Genomic DNA, 18,943 nt, shown 5'->3' on the forward strand with positions numbered 1-18,943 from the left:
GACAGTCTCCTCTCTCCTCCAGTGTGTGAGTGTGGATTTTACTCTCCTCATTCAGAGTCCATCTACATCTCTATCAAACACTGATCCTGAACACACAGCAGCTGATTCAGGTGTTTTATTTCTGTTCAGATTCCCCTAAAAACACCAGAGCAGTGGTTCTTCCCTCTGGAGACACAGTGGAGGGGGTTTCAGTGACTCTGAGCTGTAGCAGTGATGCAAACCCTCCTGTTCTCACCTACTCCTGGTTTAAACAGAGTTCAGCTGCAGACACACTGCTGATAACAGGCCAGAATTACAGCATCAGTAACATCAGCTCCCAGCACACAGGACTGTACTACTGCACTGCTCACAACCAGCTGGGACACCACGACTCTACACCAACACCCCTGGATGTGTTATGTATGTGACACCCCTTAATATGAATGTACTCATAAAAAAAACAATAGTTATATATACAGACATGGGGGTAAAAACAAAGAACACATTAGTTTAATAACAATAACCTCAAGTGACAACAAAAAAATAAGGTTTCAACATGTAGACATTATTTCTCAAAAAGTAAACTAATATTTAGAAACCAAGTGGGGGAAAAGTAAGTATCTGGCAGCAAGATGTTAGCAGCAGATCCTTTAAGTTTTCTATGGTGTGTCCATGGATCAGACTTTTTGTTCAGCACATCCCACAGATGCTCGATTGGATTGAGATCTGGGGAATTCGGAGCCCAAGTCAACACCTCAAACTCCTTGTTGTGCTCCTCAAACCATTCCTGAACCATTTTTGCTTTGTGGCAGTGTGCATTATCCTGCTAAAAGGGGCCACAGACATCAGAAAATACCATGTCTATGAAAGGGTGTACAACAATGCTTTAGTGATGGCAAGACCCAAGGTTTCCCAGTATCCCATTGCCTCCACCAACTTGCCTTTTTCCCATAGTGCATCATGGTGCTATGTGTTCCCCAGGTGAGTGATGCACACACACCCGGCCATCCATGTGATGCAAAAGAAAACATGATTCATCAGACCTGGCCACCTTCTTCCACTGAACCATGCTACAGTTCTGATATTAACATGCCCATTGTTGCCACTTTCCACATTGGACAGGGGTCAGCATGGGCAACCTGACTGGTCTGTGACTATGCAGCAGCCCCATACGCAACAAACTATGATGCACTGTGTATTCTGACACCTTTCCATCAGAACCAGCATGAACTTCTTCAGCAATCTGAGCTACAGTAGCTCATCTATTTGATTGGACCACACGGGCCAGCCTTCGCTTCCCACCATTAATAGTTGCTTTGAGAAAATGTGAGACAAGAGCTGCAGGTTTGTAGATGTTCTGACCCAGTTTTCTAGCCATCATAATTTGGCCCTTGTCAAACTCGCTCAAATTCTTATGATAGCCCAATTCTCCTGCTTCTAACACATAAACTTTGAGAGGAAAAAAATGCACTTTTTTCCTAATGTATCCCACCCAATAACAGGTGCTGTGATGGAGATAATCAGTATTATTCACTTCAATCTGTCAGTGGTCATAATGTTATACCTGATTGGTGTATATCTGAGAAACTTTGTCTCTCTCTTCTTTACAACATTTTTTCAGTTCAGTGATGTTTGAGGCCATTTGTTTACAGCACAACAAACAAATGAGTTCAGGTCTGAACTCTAACTTGCTCGTTCCAATCCCTTTGACATTGTCCTCTTTTTGACATGGATTTTCTGCTGTGTTTGGGATCACTGTCTTGTTGGCCTCACATTTGTCTCAATGACTTTAAGCTTCCCGGTCCAGTGGCTACAAAATGAGCAAAAATTATCACATCTCCTCCACCATTCTTGACCGGTGGAGTGATGTGTTGGTTTGTGGTGCTGCGCACGTTGATCAAAGATATCCAGCGTGATCTCAATCCAAAGGATATGGTTCTAAACAGATTAAGGAGGGAAGGGTTTTTTCCTAGCCATACTTTCTTACTTTCTATAACCGCCTCACAGACTGATGAGCAGCAAAAGTCTGCTATGAGGTTATGGTTGATGTCCTTTCCTCTTGGCATGCTGTAGACATATACAATATGTCTTGAAGGTTTGTGAACCCTTTGGAAATTTCTACATTTCTGCATAAATATGACCCAAAACATCACAGATTTTCACACAAGTCCTAAAAGCAGTCACTGTGAACCAAGTCAAACAAATCAGGCAAATATATTATATGTGGTAATTTTTTTATTCAGGGAAATGTTCCAATATTAGATCTATGTGAGTGGCAAAAGTATGTGAACCTCTAGGTTTAGTATTTAATTTCAAGGTCAAATGACAGTTTATCTGTTTTCAATCAGTGGGATGACAATCAGGTCTCCTTGAGTTCCCTGTTTTATTCAAAGAACAGATATACTGTATATATACAGTAAGTCTGATATTCACAACATATGTTTGAGGAAGTGGATGCAGGCAGAAACAAGGAAGATTTCTCAGAACTTAAAAAAAAAGAGTTATTGTTGCTCATCTTCCTGAAAAAAAGGTTACAAAATCTTCTCTAGAGAATTTGGACTCCACAAATCTATAGTCACACAGATTCTGTATAAATGGAGGAAGTGTAAGACCATTACTACCCCCCCCCAAAAGAGGTCCAAAATCAAAATAGTCTGTTGGGTTAGAACGGAACCCAGGGTGACGTCTAAGCAACTAAAGGCCTCTTTTACTTTGCCCTTGACGTTTTCCCCAAATGGTTTCTGAATGTCGGTTGTGTTTATGGGAACAACTTTTTTTTTCTTTTTTGGTCACCTGAGGTTATTTATAATAAAATCTATACTCAGCATCTCTACAGGACTCAGGTCTCACAGTCTTCAGTTTACTTCTTAAGGTGTTGTTTTACTTCCACATGGCTTCACATAATTGCAGACAAAACTAACAACCACAGATGGTGTGCAGTAATTTTGCTTAGGCACGTGGGAGCTGTGATCTCAGTGAACATACTATACAACAAATAATGTGATTGGACAAATTGAGAGAGTGAGTGACCTTGGGGTTTGTCCACCAAGCCACATTTAGATTTGCTGAAAGTAATATTTCACTCTTCCTCTTTTGTACAGTACATTTCTTTTCTAGCTGCTCTTACTTGTGGATTGCTTTCTTTCATTGTTATTATGAAATGTAAACCAATATTTAGAAACCAAGTGGGGAAAAAGTAAGTATCTGACACCAAGATGTTAGCAGCAGATCCTTTAAATTTTCTATGGTGTGTCCATGGATCGGACTCGTTTGTTCAGCACATCCCACAGATGCTCGATTGGATTGAGATCTTGGTAAATTGGAGGCCAAGCCAACATCTCAAACTCCTTGTTGTTTCCCGAGTCAATAACTCCTGAGCTAAATGCTGTTACTAAACAAATAACACCTTTTCTATCGTAGTAATGTAGAGAGGCAGTTACAACCGTGTTTTGCTAGTAACAGCGTTTACTGTAGCTCAGGAGTTATTGACTCGGGAAACTCCAACCTGTGAATATGTGGCCGACTTCCCGCTCCTTCAATTCTCTCCAGCGCTGGAAAGCTGATCCTATATTAACACGTCCTACTTGTTGCATTATCGTAAGCCTTTCTTTGCTTTCTTTCTTTGTTTTTATCCTCCATGTCAATGTTAAAAATGCTTTCTGCTAACGTCACACATGCGCACTGAACACTCTCTCCCGCCCCTTTCTGCTCATTGGCTACACGTTTGTTTTGATTTTTGTTTTGATTTTTAGTTTGTGGTCCCGACTCAGTTTTCTGAAGCATTTCTCAAACATTGGAGACCCTACCTTTAACCCGTTCGGCAGTTTCATTGATCTAATGAAAGCTTCATGCCGCCAAAAATAAGCACGTCACAGAATGTTTTTTTTTTTTGAAGAAAAAAAAAATTGAAAGCTGGAAAAATCCATTATATTAGGCGCTTCATTGTTTAAGCCGCAAGGTTCAAAGCATGGGAAAAAAGTTATAGTCCGGAGAATACGGTATTATTCACTTCAATCTGTCAGTGGTCATAATGTTATACCTGATCGGTGTATATCTGAGAAACTTTGTCTCTCTCTTCTTTACAAAATTTTTTCAGTTCAGTGATGTTTGTAGGATTAGTTTTTAAATCCACTAAACAAATCTATAGTCAGACAGATTCTGTATAAATGGAGGAAGTGTAAGACCATTACTACCCTCCCCAGAAGCAGTCCAAAATCAAAATAGTCTGTTGGGTTAGAACAGAACCCAGGGTGACGTCTAAGCAACTAAAGGCCTCTTTTACTTTTGTTAATGTTAATGTTTAGCTACCAGGTGAACACTGAACAACCTTGGTGTGCACAGCAGAGTTGCAAGGAGAATGCCACTAATGTCCAAAAAGAACATTGCTGCCCTTGACATTTTCCCCAAATGGTTTCTGAATGTTGGTTGTGTTTATGGGAACAACTTTTTTTTTCTTTTTTGGTCACCTGAGGTTATTTATAATAAAATCTAGGGTTAGGGTTACTCAGCATCTCTACAGAACTCAGGTCTCACAGGCTTCAGTTTACTTCTTAAGGTGTTGTTTTACTTCCACATGGCTTCACGTAATTGCAGACAAAACTAACAACCACAGATGGTGTGCAGTAATTTTGCTTAGGCACGTGGGAGCTGTTATCCCAGTGAACATACTATACAACAAATAATGTGATTGGACAAATTATACATAACGGCCTCAGTGAACCACAGAGAGTGAGTGACCTTGGGGTTTGTCCACCAAGCCACATTTATATTTGCTGAAAGTAATCTTTCACTCTTCCTCTTTTGTACACTATATTTCTTTTCTAGCTGCTTTTACTTGTGGCTTGCTTTCTTTCATTGATAATTGAGGTTAAATTTATCATCAGTTGATGTTTATATTAGTGATTTGTCTTATACTTATAGAATACAAGAGGTTTTCCATACTAATTGGATATTCAGGACTACCATGTTTCTTGTTTAGAAGCTCCTGTGTGTAAATTCATTCATAACCAGCTTCCTAAATGAGGCTTTTAATATTAAGACCTTGTGTCTGTTTTTAGATTCTCCTAAAAACACCAGAGCAGTGGTTCTTCCCTCTGGAGACACAGTGGAGGGGCTTTCAGTGATTCTGAGCTGTAGCAGTGATGCAAACCCTCCTGTTCTCACCTACTCCTGGTTTAAACAGAGTTCAGCTGCAGACACACTGCTGATAACAGACCAGAATTACAGCATCAGTAACATCAGCTCCCAGCACACAGGACTGTACTACTGCACTGCTCACAACCAGCTGGGACACCACAACTCTACACCTACACACCTGGATGTGTTGTGTATGTGACACCCCTTAATATGAATGTACTCATAAAAAAACTGTTATATATACAGGCATGGGGGTAAAAACAAAGAACACACTACTTCAATAACAATAACCTCAAGTGACAACAAAAATAAATTAGGTTTCAACATGTAGACATTGTTTCACAAAATGTAAACTAATATTTAGAAACCAAGTGGGGGGAAAGTAAGTATCTGGCACCAAGATGTTAGCAGCAGATCCTTTAAGTTTTCTAAGGTGCATCCATGGATCGGACTTGTTTGTTCAGCACATCCCACAGATGCTCGATTGGATTGAGATCTTGGTAAATTGGAGGCCAAGCCAACATCTCAAACTCCTTGTTGTTTCCCGAGTCAATAACTCCTGAGCTAAATGCTGTTACTAAACAAATAACACCTTTTCTATCGTAGTAATGTAGAGAGGCAGTTACAACCGTGTTTTGCTAGTAACAGCGTTTACTGTAGCTCAGGAGTTATTGACTCGGGAAACTCCAACCTGTGAATATGTGGCCGACTTCCCGCTCCTTCAATTCTCTCCAGCGCTGGAAAGCTGATCCTATATTAACACGTCCTACTTGTTGCATTATCGTAAGCCTTTCTTCGCTTTCTTTCTTTGTTTTTATCCTCCATGTCAATGTTAAGAACGCTTTCTGCTAACGTCACACATGCGCACTGAACACTCTCTCCCGCCCCTTTCTGCTCATTGGCTACACGTTTGTTTTGATTTTTGTTTTGATTTTTAGTTTGTGGTCCCGACTCAGTTTTCTGAAGCATTTCTCAAACATTGGAGACCCTACCTTCAACCCGTTCTGCAATTTCATTGGTCTAATGAAAGCTTCATGCCGTTAAAAAACTGTGCACATCACAGAATGTGTTTTGGTTTTTTTTTGAAAAAAAAAAAAAAATTGAAAGCTGGAAAAATCCATATATTAGCCGCTTCATTGTTTAAGCTGCAAGGTTCAAAGCATGGGAAAAAAGTTATAGTCCGGAGAATACGGTATTATTCACTTCAATCTGTCAGTGGTCATAATGTTATACCTGATCGGTGTATATCTGAGAAACTTTGTCTCTCTATTCTTTACAACATTTTTTCAGTTCAGTGATGTTTGTAGGATTAGTTTTTAAATCCAATAAACAAATCTATAGTCAGACAGATTCTGTATAAATGGAGGAAGTGTAAGACCATTACTACCCTCCCCAGAAGCAGTCCAAAATCAAAATAGTCTGTTGGGTTAGAACGGAACCCAGGGTGACGTCTAAGCAACTAAAGGCCTCTTTTACTTTTGTTAATGTTAATGTTTTGCCACCAGATGAACACTGAACAACCTTGGTGTGCACAGCAGAGTTGCAAGGAGAATGCCACTAATGTCCAAAAAGAACATTTTCCCCAAATGGTTTCTGAATGTCGGTTGTGTTTATGGGAACAACTTTTTTTTTTCTTTTTTGGTCACCTGAGGTTATTTATAATAAAATCTATACTCAGCATCTCTACAGGACTCAGGTCTCACAGTCTTCAGATTACTTCTTAAGGTGTTGTTTTACTTCCACATGGCTTCACGTAATTGCAGACAAAACTAACAACCACAGATGGTGTGCAGTAATTTTGCTTAGGCACGTGGCAGCTGTGATCTCAGTGAACATACTATACAACAAATAATGTGATTGGACAAATTATACATAACGGCCTCAATGAACCACAGAGAGAGTGAGTGACCTTGGGGTTTGTCCACCAAGCCAGATTTATATTTGCTGAAAGTAATCTTTCACTCTTCCTCTTTTGTACACTATATTTCTTTTCTAGCTGCTTTTACTTGTGGCTTGCTTTCTTTCATTGATAATTGAGGTTAAATTTATCATCAGTTGATGTTTATATTAGTGATTTGTCTTATACTTATAGAATACAAGAGGTTTTCCATACTAATTGGATATTCAGGACTACCATGTTTCTTGTTTAGAAGCTCCTGTGTGTAAATTCATTCATAACCAGCTTCCTAAATGAGGCTTTTAATATTAAGACCTTGTGTCTGTTTTAGATTCTCCTAAAAACACCACAGCAGTGGTTCTTCCCTCTGGAGACACAGTGGAGGGGGATTCAGTGACTCTGAGCTGTAGCAGTGATGCAAACCCTCCTGTTCTCAACTATACCTGGTTTAAACAGAGTTCAGCTGCAGACACACTGCTGATAACAGGCCAGAATTACAGCATCAGTGAGATCAGCTCCCAGCACACAGGACTGTACTACTGCACTGCTCACAGCAAGCTGGGACACCACAACTCTACACCAATACACCTGGATGTGTTCTGTAGGTATTGTTTTTATTTATTTTTGCTAAATTTAATACATTTGTTGTCTAATCAACCACCATTTCTAATCAGACCCACCACGAAACCTATCTGTGACCGTCATTCCATCCGTGTCTGGTGATATGGTCACTCTGTTGTGCACAAGTGACTCCAACCCCAACAGCTCTTACACATGGTACAGGAAAACAAAAGAAGGTCTGATATTGATCAGAAATGGTACCAGTTTAACTTTATCCTCAAGAGCAGATGGATTTCACTACTGTACAGCAAGGAATGGATTTGGATCATCCAATTCATCAGAATGGCCAGATACATCAGGTACTCGTTTCTCACAAGAATGCAATGTTTTGTTTGATGGGATCATACATTACTTTTTCTTTTCTCCATTCAAGACCATGTTTCAGCTATTGTTTAACATGTGGATTGTTGCTAACAGATACAGATAGCAGTGCTGTGAAATACGTGGTCTCTGGACTCGCTATTGCTTTACTTATATTGGTCATTGCTGTTGTTCTGTGGGTGAGGTAAGTACCCAACATTCCATTGACAATTCATTAATCCCACTCTACAAATAATCCACATATCAAATCTTAGGCTCATTACTGAAAAAGATCTGGAGTAACATTCCCCAAAATAAAGGCTTGGAAATTCAGGAAAACACAAGTCCATGTACACCACTTTGAGAACCAGTGATTTAATTTTTCCACACATCATTGCAGTTAAATTCACTCATGTAGAATATATAAATTAATTAATGGTGATGTTGTAGGTTTTATGGCATATATTCCAACAGGAGAAGAGCAAAAGCACCAGCACCCACAGTCAGGAGTGAGGAGAACTGCAATGTGAGTTTTAGGGAATCAGTCAGTTTTCTTCATTAAAAAAGTCAAAGCAGATTTAACACTCACTTTCACTCTCACTCTCTCTCTCTCTCTCTCTCTCTCTCTCTCTCTCTCTCTCTCTCTCTCTCTCTCTCTCTCTCTCTCAGGATGACTCTGCCCCTGTATACGGTAACATCTCAGCCATGACCTCTGACCCCACACAAACAGCCTCCCCAGAAGATCAGGACACGGTTCTGTACGCCAGCGTTTTTTTCCAACCTAACCAAACACAGGAAGTGCCTCTCTACTCAACCGTTCAAAAGCCAAAGGCTCTCAACCAGGAAGAGGAAGTAGAATATGCCACGGTGAACTTCGTCAAATCAAGAGCTGATCGGTAGGTGATGCAAACGACAACGATTCTGTCTTTCCACTTTCTCTTGGGGGAAAAACAAAGTCACAGGCGGAGCTACAGTTAACAGAGAAGTTACAATAAAATCATGATTGTCTTTGTGTAAATCAATTTGTTGAGCTACTTTTCTTCATGCATTTAGTTCAAACTAGACCCCATTTTCCAAAACTCCAACAAATTAAAACTGTGCATATGTAGTTTTTTTTTAATATAATTTTTTTAATAAAGTCTATAGAAAGTAAATGAAAATGAAAGCACATAACTGTGTTAGAAAAAAAAATCTAAATCAAAATTATCAGTGACTCATTCAACAAGCTGAATATGAATGAATTTATGTAAGATATTCAGTGTTCTATCAAAACATTCATACTTTATGTCCTCCAAGAGATCATGAGTTTGTGTAAATGTATAATTATGTAGACTCAAAGTTAACCTTGATTGTTTGGCTTAAATTATGTTATTTATACCCAGATTATTTTAAATTTCAATTTTACTGGTATTATAAATATCCATTACATAAAACAAAGCAATACAAATCCATGAATAAAGATTATTTGGTTTAATTTCCTTTTTTTAATTGCCATAAACATGACTAAAAAAAATCCACTTCTGCCTGCAAGAAATTCCCTCTTTTTTCATCATTTTCTTCTCATTTCACTGTCATTTCACTGTCAGCTCTCTGTCAGCTTTACCATTCATCTACATGCTCGTATCAGAACGGAATAAATTAGTAATACAAAATAATGAAATAAATTAACAAAATTAATCGATAAACAAATTAAAAATTTGTTGCAATTTTGAAATTTCTGGAAGTTTCTTTGTTCAGAAATTAAAATCCCTGGATTGATTTCATGTTTTGCAGGAAGGATGAAATCTAGAGCAGTCTGTCTACAAAAACCAGTGAATAAGAAGAGTCTAAAACGACCATAAACATAACCTGTTCTTTTTTTTTCTCAAAAAGATTATTTATGTAAGCAATTTGTGTTAGTTTAGATGATAGCTTAGAAATATTATGTATATTAATATTATATTATGTTTTAAACCTTAAATATAAAAATACTGTAGCCGATCAGTTTACTAATTCCAAGTATTAAGCATTATTGGTTATTATTGTTTTCACTGTTTTTATTTATTTTATTTATTTTCTACCCACTTTGTGATGTTATCTTTCGTTTTTATTTTGAATTTGATGCTTTTTTGTATAATTGCATTTTAATACCATATTAAAATTTATTACAGTTTTAGTCCTTTTCACAGTGTAGTGTATACACACAGTAATTTATTTTAATAAAAATAGAATTCTTTTATTCATTCGAGTCACATAAAGACAAAAGGTTGCAGTTTCAACTCGTGAAATCATCTCAGTATCGTCTTCAAGCTTCAATAAACTCAAATGTGGTGAAAACCTTTATATTTATGTGCTTGGCTTGAAGAATATTTCGGTCCTTCTATATTTAAATGCAGACAGTGATTTACTGTAAAGCTAATGCCCCAGGGTTCAGTCATAACGAAACAAACCATTTTAATTATTTAAGGAAATTGAGGAAGGAAGTCTAGCACTTTCTCCACAAAAACCACACAGTGCTTCTCCTTTATCTCTCATTGCATATGATGCAGATAAACACTTGTGAATTTTATATATAATCGGTCTCCTTCCACAATGTATTAGTGGCAAGCCAGTAGCTTGAACGCCTGCTAGCGCAGTTGATAGTAAAGACTAGCAACCTGTAGCAACAAAATCACACTTAAAACACTTACAATTACTTATTCGGCATTATTTGTTTACATATTTATTTGCCTAACATAAAAATGTTTAGTATGGGATAGATAAATTAAGGCAAATCATAATATTGCATTGCCATCGCTGATATCTTTGCAGGATATCTTTGTTCATAGATGAGATCTCACGACTCAGATTTGTTAAAAAAAAAAAAAAGATTTACATTTACGGCATTTAGCAGACACCCTTATCCAGAGTGACTTACAACTGAGGTTTAAGGGCCTTGCTCAGGGGCCCAGCAGTGGCAGCTTGGTGGACCTGGGTGATCGAACCCATGACCTTCCGATCAGTAGCCCAATACCTTAACCACTGAGCTACCACATCCCCTGCATTAGCATTAGCAGTCAAAATAATAGCAGTAAAATAATCCTAGGACCATACCAGTGTACCGACCGAGTAGTAGTGAGGATGGCGGCACACAACAACTTAAACTGATCTATTTTCAAAATCGAAATGGCGGAACGGTCGTCATTGGCCAGTTTCCAGCCAACAGGAATTCTTTTAGCGTGGTGACAGCAACAGTTACGTGAAACCAAGGCTTGTTTAAAATTTTTATGTGTAAATGTTTAGTTTTATTTGTAGGCTGTTATATTTAATTAATTGTTCAAAATGGTGTTTTTATCGCAGTGTTTGCGTAAAATATTAACAATGTATAATAAATAGTAAATAATAATAAAGACACATAGTATTTCCACACTTACATTTTTAAACACATTTTTAAACAGTTGGTCATTTAATTCCTATATAGGTCTAAAAATCAGTCCATCTGTCTCTCAGTCTGTTCACAACTCCATCACACTGATCATATGCAATGTTTATTTAAACATTTTTAAATGGCTGAATATAAAAATGTTTCAGTGTCATTACCTGCACAAGAACAGAAATGAGTATCGACAGTAATGGACCCAGATAGCAATTAAGTTTGGGCCACATGCGGGTATTATTGATATGGGCTAAATTGTGGCCATATTTGTTTTGCCATAACTTTAAAATCTGCGGGAAATGCTCTCCTGGTTCACAACTCATTTTGAGGTATATGGCCCAGATGATAACGAACACATGAGAACCATATGTGGTTGAGCTATGGTACACAGTGAGAAACACCGACTTGTGGTAAACATTTGGCTTATATGTGGAAAAACACAGGAATCCTGAAATCAAGTGCGGCAGACATCCTCCGTTCCACACCTCAGGTTGCTATGCATCTTCCCTCCTATTGGTGGAGTGAGACTACGGCGCGAATTTGACTGAGACTCGGGCAGCGGGCGGCATTTCTGCTTTCCTCACGACTGTGTAAGCTACGTTCAGGTAAGTGATTGGCAAGAGCGATTTTTTTACTTTGCTTTTACGCGCTTGCGTTGTAGTCTTTCAATAGTGCGTCTTCAGCTGTCTGCTTGATTTGTACGCAAAAGCACAGGCAAGCGCAGCGTGCACGCGCAGTCAGAGCTGGAGGGAAACCGCAAAGACGGCAACCAAAAGCAGTGAAATTTCACTATTCTTACTACCAGAGTTGATAGCACATACAAAATATTAATGCAAACAATCCATTCAATACTAAATAAAAATAGCATTTATTGATTTGATCTTTGTCTTGTGAATATTTTTTTTATTAATGACTGCATTCATTGGACACACTGATTGTAGAGAATGCACACATACATAAACTGATTTGATTCAAGACAGGCATCATTACATCATGCATAAAATTTTGGTGTCCATTTATTTTGCCATTTTAAACAATACCATAACTTTTGGCTAACTATGTAGTCATATAATATATAATATTAAACTCTTCTTGTTTTAAATTCACACTGAGGGCTAAAACCCTCTAAAGATGAAATCCTAGAACCGCCCCTGGTAGTAATGTAGAGAGGCAGCTACAACCCAATTTTTCTCAATATCAGCTTTCCTCCGGGGTGGACAAAATACATATGTCTCTATGTGCTAACACCTAAGAGACATATTCCAAAGGACCGTCTGCAAAGTGCAAAACCCGAAAAGCGATTACAAAAAAAAAAAGTCAATAACTTCACTGTAATACACTGTACTGTCACCAAATTCAGCTCACACATCACTGATGTCCTGATAGTTATACTACATCACTTACTTTGGAGAATTGTCTTTTCGTATAATTTTTATGATTTTTTTATATGAAAATATTTCCCCCCAAAACTAAAACACATTTTATAATGGAGTTAATGTGCTCCTTAAATGGCACTCGTACTAGTGTTTGAAGCGGCATGTTGGCTCACAAGAAGTACATGGAATCAACTTGCTTGCATGTTCTCCGTGTGTTTCTTTAGGGATTCTGATTTTTTTTAAACATGCATATTCTATGAATTGAGAAATCTAAATTGTTCTTAGGTTTGTGTGTGTGTGTGTTTGTGTGTGTTCAGTAATGGACTATTGGACTATATTTACACTGTACTAGGATGCTAGTAGCATGGGATACTGACATGTAGGACAGGACATGTTAGGATACATTCAAGTAACTTCTAACTTTTATGCTTCTCCTAGATTTGCTTTACTGTATCTTACCTCGTGGTATTTTTCTCTCTCACACACGTGCAAAAAATAAAAAATAAAAAGATTAAATTTGCTCAATTTGTATGCACAAATTTGAATGTAAAAGTACATAAATCTAAAATTAATAAGATTTGCTTTAAAAATGACAGAAATGTAGTGGTTATAAATAATAAGTTAGTATGGTCATTAACCTTTATATAATGATCGTGTTAAAATACAGATAATTATTTTCATTTACAAAAAAAACAGAAAAATACAGAATAAAATATAGTATTTTTTCTGTGAAGTTTTATATAATATATATAGTTCTGTGGATCAATTATATAATTAACCACACCGCATTAATGCCAAGTTTGTACTGTAACTCCAACATTTAAAGCTGAATTGAGTTTCACTGCTACAGGATCATCAGCTACCAAAGATTTCTGTCACTGGTTCCTAAAGGACATGTCCACTATATAAAGGAGCCTAAATGGTGAACCTAAAAACCAGGTAAGCCCTATGTAAGCCTCAGGAAAATATAGAGTTGTTCAGATGAAGGAATCTTATTCCCAGACCAGAAAAAAAAACTCGGAAGAAGACTGAATTCAGTATTGCATGGAATAAGAGCAATTATAGTATTTATTACAGGGCTGGAAACCAAACTGCAAGTTACAGGTAGAAAACAGTACAAACCATTCATAACACAAAAAATCATTAATGCTATATTTCAATTGAATAAAATGCATTATTTGAGAAGAGTAAAATAATAAAGCACACACAATAAGACATTAGACAAACAATTTGTTGGCACTAAAAATGCATTATATTCTAATTTATATCGTTTTATATATATATAATATATACATACATACAATATGTGGTATAACTCACTATCCAAAAAAATCTATGTATATATTCTTTTATCCCTTCTTTACTCAATCCTAACTATACATATCTACAAAGTATACACTCACTCGATGCTATTATTCTATTAAATCTTTAGATGTTGGATTGAGGAGGCTGGACACAAGGTGGTGGATCTCTGATATTTGTGCTATTTATTTACAAACGGATTGCATTTGCCCCAAATCTTTACCACTAGATGGCAGCAGCAGGATGTTTGAGTTTCACCTCCGCATACTGGACCTGCTCATGTTCCTGTGTGGGTTGAGATGATCCCTGAGTATGGGAAGAGAAGAGAATGCTGGAGTACTGAACGTCATCCTGAGGCACGACAGCCACCTGTCGACTCGGAGGAACCGAGTCCTCAGTAGACCTTTGGTTTTGACCTGATTTGGACTTTCTTCTCCTGAGAAAATCAAAAGTATTTTGAGCAAATGCAGTCTGTCAATGATCCTGTAAAAGATGTAACTCTGTACATACCATATCCACAGAGATCCTGCAATGATTATTAAAACCAGAACGACTGCTGCTCCAGCTATGATGCCGATATTGTTCCCTTTAGGACATTCTGAGCAAAGACCAACATCTGGAACTGATGCGTTTATGAATATATTGTTAGTCTCGTGATAAATGTGATAAATCTCCAGACGCTTGTTTGTATCTGCTCTGCTTTACATGTGCTAGGTAACTCATTGCTGTGAATCAGGACATATGTAAGGAATAATGATTTTTTTTTTTTTTACTCACATGTAACAATTTGTTCAGGAGAACGGAGATCCTCACGTCCTTTCACGGCACACGAGTAGTTCCCTGCATCGTCGCTGGAGATCAGGTAGAGTTTGTTGTGTTTGGTGAGTTTGCTAATAACGGGCTGTCCGTTCTTGTACCACATGTAAATGGGGCTGTTGGGCAGAGTGCAGGAGGTGATGCAGCCCAGCGTTACTGTCGTCTGTTCTTCTGATGCCACTGCATAGTGACTCAGTTTTACCTGCAGATCTGAACATGCACAAAATAAATGAACGAGATTATTTAACAGACGGACATCGACACAGAGAGACCAGAAGTAGAGACAGTTCAGTGGAGGATATTAACCTGTAACATTCAGAACAACTCCAGGTCTACCAGAGAATCCTACACTTTGAATAGTTATTCTAAGCCGATATTCTCCAGAGTCTTCCTTTGTCAGCTCCTTCATGTTCAAAGCTGAGTTTCTGTTTTGTTCCACATATTTAACTCGATTAACAAACTGTTCTTCATGCTCCAGGTTTTGGAACTCCTTAGAATGCCAGATTATTCCATTAACACTCTGACCATCGGGAGTTATGTAATTTCCAGTAAATTCCACTGTAGATCCTTCCAGAGCACAGACTCTTTTGTCTGGGTAGGTCACACTCCAACAGTCTCTGACAACACCTGAAATAAAGAACAGGTCACTGGATGGGATGGTTTGCAATTAACTTTAAAAGCTTTAGCCCCTACCATAAACCATAACAGTTTGCAAAACTAACCCACGAGTCATTTCAGTGAAGAGAAATTAATACTCACATAGAGAAGTAGAAAGAATCTCATTAAAGCCCTGAACAGAGCAGGAGTAACTGCCTTGTTCAGTCTTTGTTAAGCGGAAAGTTCCCTGGTTGTCTTTGTATTTCTCTAAGTATTGTCCGTTCCTGTACCAGTAGTACACTTTAGTAGCAAAGGTTAGGCGACAGGAAGTGTGGCAGGTGAGAACATCTTGTGTGGTACCACGGATCACTTGCAGGTCTAAAAGAAGTTAAAGGTGAATGTTTCACTTCAGACATGTACAATAGCACTGGTTATTCCAGACTAGCTGCTCTGTTACCTGTAACTGTCAGAGTAACTCCAGTGGAGCTCATGTATTTCTCTCCTTTGTCCGTTACGAGCACTAAGCGATACTCCCCCGAGTCTCTCTCTCTCAGGTCTGTTATTGTAAGGGTGAAGGTTATGTTTGTCATCTCTTTGTAGTTCACACGTCCGGCGTAGTCAGAGTCTAAAGTTAAATCCTCTGGATGTTCCTCCTCCCTCCATTTAGCTTTGTCCTTTAGGCTGAACCAGAATCCAGTGATGATGCTGATATTTGAGTAGGAGCAAATCAGGTTCACAGATGACTGTCTCAGGGCACAGATGTTCTTATGAGAGCATGATACCTCCACGTTCTGGATACCTGACACTGAAACTGAAATGTTTACACAGTGAAATATGAAAAAAACTATAAACTTGTTTAGAATCAAACACAGATTATAAAGCACGTGTTCATTTGAATGCACATGTTCAAATTAATGGTTCAAGCACAAAGATCTTCGATAACTTTTTCTTTTTTAACTATATTCTGTGTTATATTCAGACAATGAATGAAGCCCAAAAGTTATTCCAAGTTTTTTGAAAGATCAAACCGTTAATGTTTATGAATATGACAAGTAAAAAATGGTGAGGTTATATCTGACCATAACACTTTGGTGTACTGACATGAAATCTGGTCTTATAAAAACCAGCACCTGAGAATAACAGTGCCACCTGCTGGCCACTATATAATAATAATAATAATAATAGTAATAGTAATAATAATAATAACAATAATAATTGTTATTATTATTATTACTATTACTATTATTATTAAACGGTTATCACTTGGTTTGTCTTAATCACATCATTTGATTATTAAGAGCTTTTGAAAGTGAGAACAAACAAAATCATCCACCATTCATTTACAGAGGAGTCTTTCTCCCTCTCTCTCTCCTTCTTTCTCTCTACCGCTCTGAGATCAGCCTCCTCGAGTCACAGCCTATAAGCCCACCTTACAAAACAAGCATTTAAAGCTGTTCTCAGATCAGAGTAAACAGCCCTTCTGTATATCATTCGCTAAATAAAGAATAGTTTCAAACGTTTTTCAAATCTATTTCAGCCTACACACAGAAAGGTGTAACCCATGAATAAACTGCTTTTTATAGGGTTTTTTTTTTTGTAGCCTCAAAGCCTGAAAATCTTAATTTAATCCATTTAGCAAAAGAAGCTGCAGAACCAGCACAAAGTTCTAGATCATCATAGTTTTATCATTCTGACAGTTTTATCCATGTCAGCAAACTACCAACTTGTCCATTTGGTGGTTGTTGTGTTTATTTATTTATTTTATTTCAATTTATTTTATTTCAATTTATTTATTTATTTATTTGTTTGTTTAAATAAAAAAACTGGGGAAAATAGCATGACTAATGTATCCCATGTAGCAGCGGAAGATTCCTCTAGTATGAAGTAATTATGTTAGACTAATCACTTATGAACAAAATTATAAATATATAATTTTTTGTATAATTATAAATATATAATTTTGTATAAGCCCTTACCTGTAATATACCCCAGCAGGAACAGCAGCATGATTCTGGCTTCGTAGACCATTGTTCCTCTAAGTATAATAAAAAAAATATTAATGTGAGATTGATTGATTGATTGATTGATTGATTGATTGATTGATTGATTGTGAATTAATACTTATGTGGCAGCTTGGAAAAACTATTCACTTGCTGCAATGTTGACGCTATGTGTAAAACTCCAGACTTAGCTAAAGTTCAGCTAATGAAGATGCCTTGCCTATTTTTCTTTTTATCTGCGTTATTGAATCAAACCATTAAACAATGATTAGTTTACAACAAGAAATGAGTTCTCCTGTTTCATATCCTGAGGTAACATTCATTTAAAAAGTCATATAAACACAAGCCTCACTATGACTTTGCACTCTGCTGATCTCTTTTACTTTTCTTTCGTTAGTTAGATGTCAGCGCAACATAGGCTTCCTGTCCATTTCTATTTCTGTCTAGCAGTTACAAAATAAGCTAAATTAAATAATTTTAAATAGAATAAGACTTAAATGGCTTAAGCAAAATAGCAGAGATCTCTTTTTTTCTTACCTCCTCTTAGGCTCTTTTGTAAGGTAGTAACTTACATGAAGTGGGTAGTTGTGGTATAAGAGGCGTGAGTGTGTCTTGTGGGGGTGTGAACATGTGATGGATAGAAATTATGAAGCAGAATGGCGAAAGAGATGTAAGTTAGTTTCCCTTATTCTATTAATAAAACATATGTTGGCATATGATATCAAGTGAAAACATAAACAGTACATCATGCTATCCAAAAGCACCATTTATCACCCAGTGAGCCAAAGTACAGGGTTGTAAACTTTTCAGAAAGGTTATGTTTGATTTATTTTATTTCATTTTTGTCTCCTTGGTACACTTTGAGCACCAAGTGTGTGAGTCATCCATGATGTCATCACATGCAGTCTGGTTTCTTGATGTTACTCAAAGATCTCAAGTTTGAGGCCATTTTTGACCTCATGACAAAAAGAAAGAAAGTGGATATAAAAGCGCTAAGAAATAGTTTACATTAAATGACCTAGAAGTATTTAATTCATTTTTGAATGGTGTTGTTTTTGTCTAGCTGACGATCTGAAGTGTTTCTATAGCTAGGTAGGTTCGATTTTGCAGTCACAGACAGACAGACAGACAGACAGACAGTTCATGTGTTGAGGCTCGTGTCTAAATCCCACCTGAGACTTTTTTCCTACTAAGTTATGAGTCTAAGGCGAATAATAATCAACATGAGAGCTCATTTCCCATTAGAACCTTCATAGCAGTAGTTAATTGATAAACACAATTTGTACATCTTATTATCGTATTAAGTATTAAAATTAATAAAGACTATTTGCTGTAGACTTGAGATCGAATCTTTAAAAGGGGATCAGGTGTTAAAATGCTAAAACTTTGCGTCCCTGTGTACCTTACGTACGTTACGTCTAAAGACCAATGGCTGCACAATTTAAGAACATGTAGCAGAAAGGTTTATGCCAGATTGTCAAAATATCTAATACTATTTATTTAAAAGTAAACAAAAAAACACATA

At 37.2% G+C, this 18,943-nt stretch overlaps 1 protein-coding gene across 7 annotated transcripts in view; it reads left to right on the forward strand.

The window, feature by feature from the left end:
- Positions 1–18,943, forward strand: part of LOC113657015 (sialoadhesin-like) — a 230,996-nt gene that overhangs the window by 125,614 nt on the left and 86,439 nt on the right. For 3 of the 7 annotated variants that reach the window (XM_047812238.1, XM_047812253.1, XM_047812258.1), the window contains 8 exons: positions 130–399; positions 5,037–5,306; positions 7,344–7,613; positions 7,687–7,932; positions 8,051–8,138; positions 8,384–8,459; positions 8,603–8,829; positions 9,707–10,010. In XM_047812238.1, the coding sequence (XP_047668194.1) occupies positions 130–399; positions 5,037–5,306; positions 7,344–7,613; positions 7,687–7,932; positions 8,051–8,138; positions 8,384–8,459; positions 8,603–8,829; positions 9,707–9,722 (1,463 nt within the window). In that variant the 3' untranslated portion in view covers positions 9,723–10,010. Of the gene's footprint in view, positions 1–129; positions 400–5,036; positions 5,307–7,343; positions 7,614–7,686; positions 7,933–8,050; positions 8,139–8,383; positions 8,460–8,602; positions 8,830–9,706; positions 10,011–18,943 lie in introns of those variants that run through there. The other 4 variants (XM_047812242.1, XM_047812250.1, XM_047812260.1 and 1 more) reach the window with 2 other exon arrangements.

This window comes from Tachysurus fulvidraco, chromosome 1 (assembly GCF_022655615.1).
Source record: "Tachysurus fulvidraco isolate hzauxx_2018 chromosome 1, HZAU_PFXX_2.0, whole genome shotgun sequence".
NCBI classification, from domain to species: Eukaryota; Metazoa; Chordata; class Actinopteri; order Siluriformes; family Bagridae; genus Tachysurus; species Tachysurus fulvidraco.